At 31.1% G+C, this 2,500-nt stretch overlaps 1 protein-coding gene across 1 annotated transcript in view; it reads left to right on the forward strand.

Annotated features, from left to right (window-relative positions):
- LOC125044149 (transcription factor LBX1-like) overlaps positions 1 to 2,500 on the forward strand; it is a 7,600-nt gene that overhangs the window by 3,313 nt on the left and 1,787 nt on the right. Inside the window, exon 3 of the mRNA XM_047640601.1 lies at positions 2,485 to 2,500. This exon is cut by the window's right edge and continues 1,787 nt beyond it. Within this exon, the coding sequence (XP_047496557.1) occupies positions 2,485 to 2,500 (16 nt within the window). The remainder of the gene's footprint in view (positions 1 to 2,484) is intronic.

A 2,500-nucleotide genomic window follows, 5' to 3' on the forward strand; every position in this document is an offset into this window, starting at 1 on the left:
TCATCCTCTTCCTCCTCCTTCTCCTCCTCCTCACTTCCTCCTCCCCCGCCCTCCTCCTCCTCCTCTTCCTTCTCTTACTCCTCCCCCTCCTCCTCCTCCTCCTCCTCCTCCTCCTCATCATCATCATCATCATCATCATCATCATCATCATCATCATCATCATCATCATCATCATCATCATCATCATCATCCTCTTCCTCCTCCTTCTCCCCCTCCTCCTTCTCCTCTTCTTCTTCCTTTATTCGTTCTTCCTCCTCTATCTACATTCTTGACTGAATGTACATAATCATATTATAGGCAATGTATTGTCAGACGAATAAATGCAATGACGAGGAAAATCCAATGCTCATACTGAATTTTCTTCCTTGAAATATGCTTTTTATTCATAGTACATGGCGCGTATCCAGTGAATATTTGCCTGTATGTGTCTGTTTGTCGTTTTATATGATTTCTACATGTACATCTACCTATATCATTCATGTTTATTTGTACCTTTTTACGTACATGTGCATACCCTTTCGTCACGCATGTTTAAATTATTTTTCTTTAATTATTTATATTAATAATGTCCATTTGCCCCTATCTAAACGCACACAACAACCGAGCACAAGCAAATGCATTTCTATTACGAGTATATCTACTGTCCAATACACTTAATACAGTACCATTAAATCTATATCTTTATTCACATCTACGTAAACAAACACGTACACACATTTTCATAGATTTTCATAGAATATTCAACAGATTTTCACAGTAGGTTTAGATTATGTGAAAAGCAGTCGTCGTTGCGGGATCCCATTCAATCTCCGCGAAGGAAGGGACTCGATGCTGTTATGAGCTTATTGCCAGATGTTTACAGATAATCGGCAGTATCAGCAAGGTTTTATGGGTCAATCGCGTGCTGGCAAAAACGGAACTTTCGTCTTTATGGCCCAAGTTAAATTACATGAGGTATCAGATATGATTTTTTTAAAATATTTAAAACATCTAATGCCAATTAGGTATTTGTTTTTGTTGTTGTTGTTGCTCTGCGCACTTTTGTTCCTCTTTTGATATATGAAATTTCAGGTTTCTTTGATTTTTATTTAGAGTTTGATATTTATTTTTGATATCAATTATTTCGGAAAGAAAAGAAACATATAGGGTAGAAAAAAATGTATATGGGGGTTATAGGAATGACAATAATTAAAATACAAAATAACCAAAGTTCAGTAATAAAAAAACAACGAAAATAATTTCAATATTCACAAAAAAAAGGACTTCCCAAACATCATCAATAAATATAGATAATCAGATATTTAAGGATGATGCAGATGGCACTATACTATCCCCAACGACTCGCTTTACCGACTTTGCATGACGGAGATCACTACGCTCGTCGGCGAACACGGGCATTTAAATCATGCACAAACACGCACGCACGTCATGGATGCCAGGTCTGTCATGCAGATTCTCTCTAAGGCGGCGTTCATGAAAAGATGCATTTGCGATTTTTTTTTTTTTTTTTTTTCGTGAGAAAGAGAGAGTTCCTTCGCGGTGTGAGTAGAATGAACATAGCGTGTTAATAACAATTATTATTGTCAATATCATCATCATATTATTAACATCATTACTATTATTATCAGTATTATTATTAACCTTATTATTATTATCAGTATCATAATTATTATTATTATTATCAGTATCATTATTATTATTATTATTATTATCATTATCATTATTATTATCATTATTATAATTAACTCTATTATTATTACTGTTATTATTAGTATCATTTTCATCATTATTGTTATTATCGTCATTATTATTATCACTGTTATCATTATTTTCATCTTCATTATCATCATTATCATCATCATTAATAGTAGTAGTAGTACTTGTTGTTATAGCAGAAGTACCATTATTATTATCATTATTACCAGTATTATTACAACTATTATTATTATTATTATTATTATTATTATTATCTTTATCATTGCTATTATTATTACCTTTATCATTATTATTATTATTATTATCATTATTATTATTATTATCTTTTTTATCGTTATCATTATAATTAATATAAATTACCATGATCATTATGGTTATTATCATTATTGCTGCAATAACAACAACAATAATAACAAGAAGAACGTTATAATGATAAGGATAATAACAACAATAATGATAATAAAACCAACACTAATACTGATAGTAATGATAATCATAATAACAACAACAGCAATAATGATGATAACACTTATAATCAATACCTAGAGGAAAACAAGAGTATTAATAACAATGATAATGACAACATTTCAATCTCGATAACTTATCTAACAATTACAGCAAGAACAAGAACAGTAATAAAAAAAAAATACTAACAAGCAACAGTAATAAAAACAACAAAAAAGTGAAATACTAAAAACAACAGCCACACTAAAACAATAGTTCTCTTAATAACTCTCTTATAAACACTCTCCCTTGGCCTTCCCGCAGGTGATCACGTGGTTCC

This window comes from Penaeus chinensis, chromosome 35, assembly GCF_019202785.1.
Source record: "Penaeus chinensis breed Huanghai No. 1 chromosome 35, ASM1920278v2, whole genome shotgun sequence".
Classification (NCBI taxonomy): Eukaryota; Metazoa; Arthropoda; class Malacostraca; order Decapoda; family Penaeidae; genus Penaeus; species Penaeus chinensis.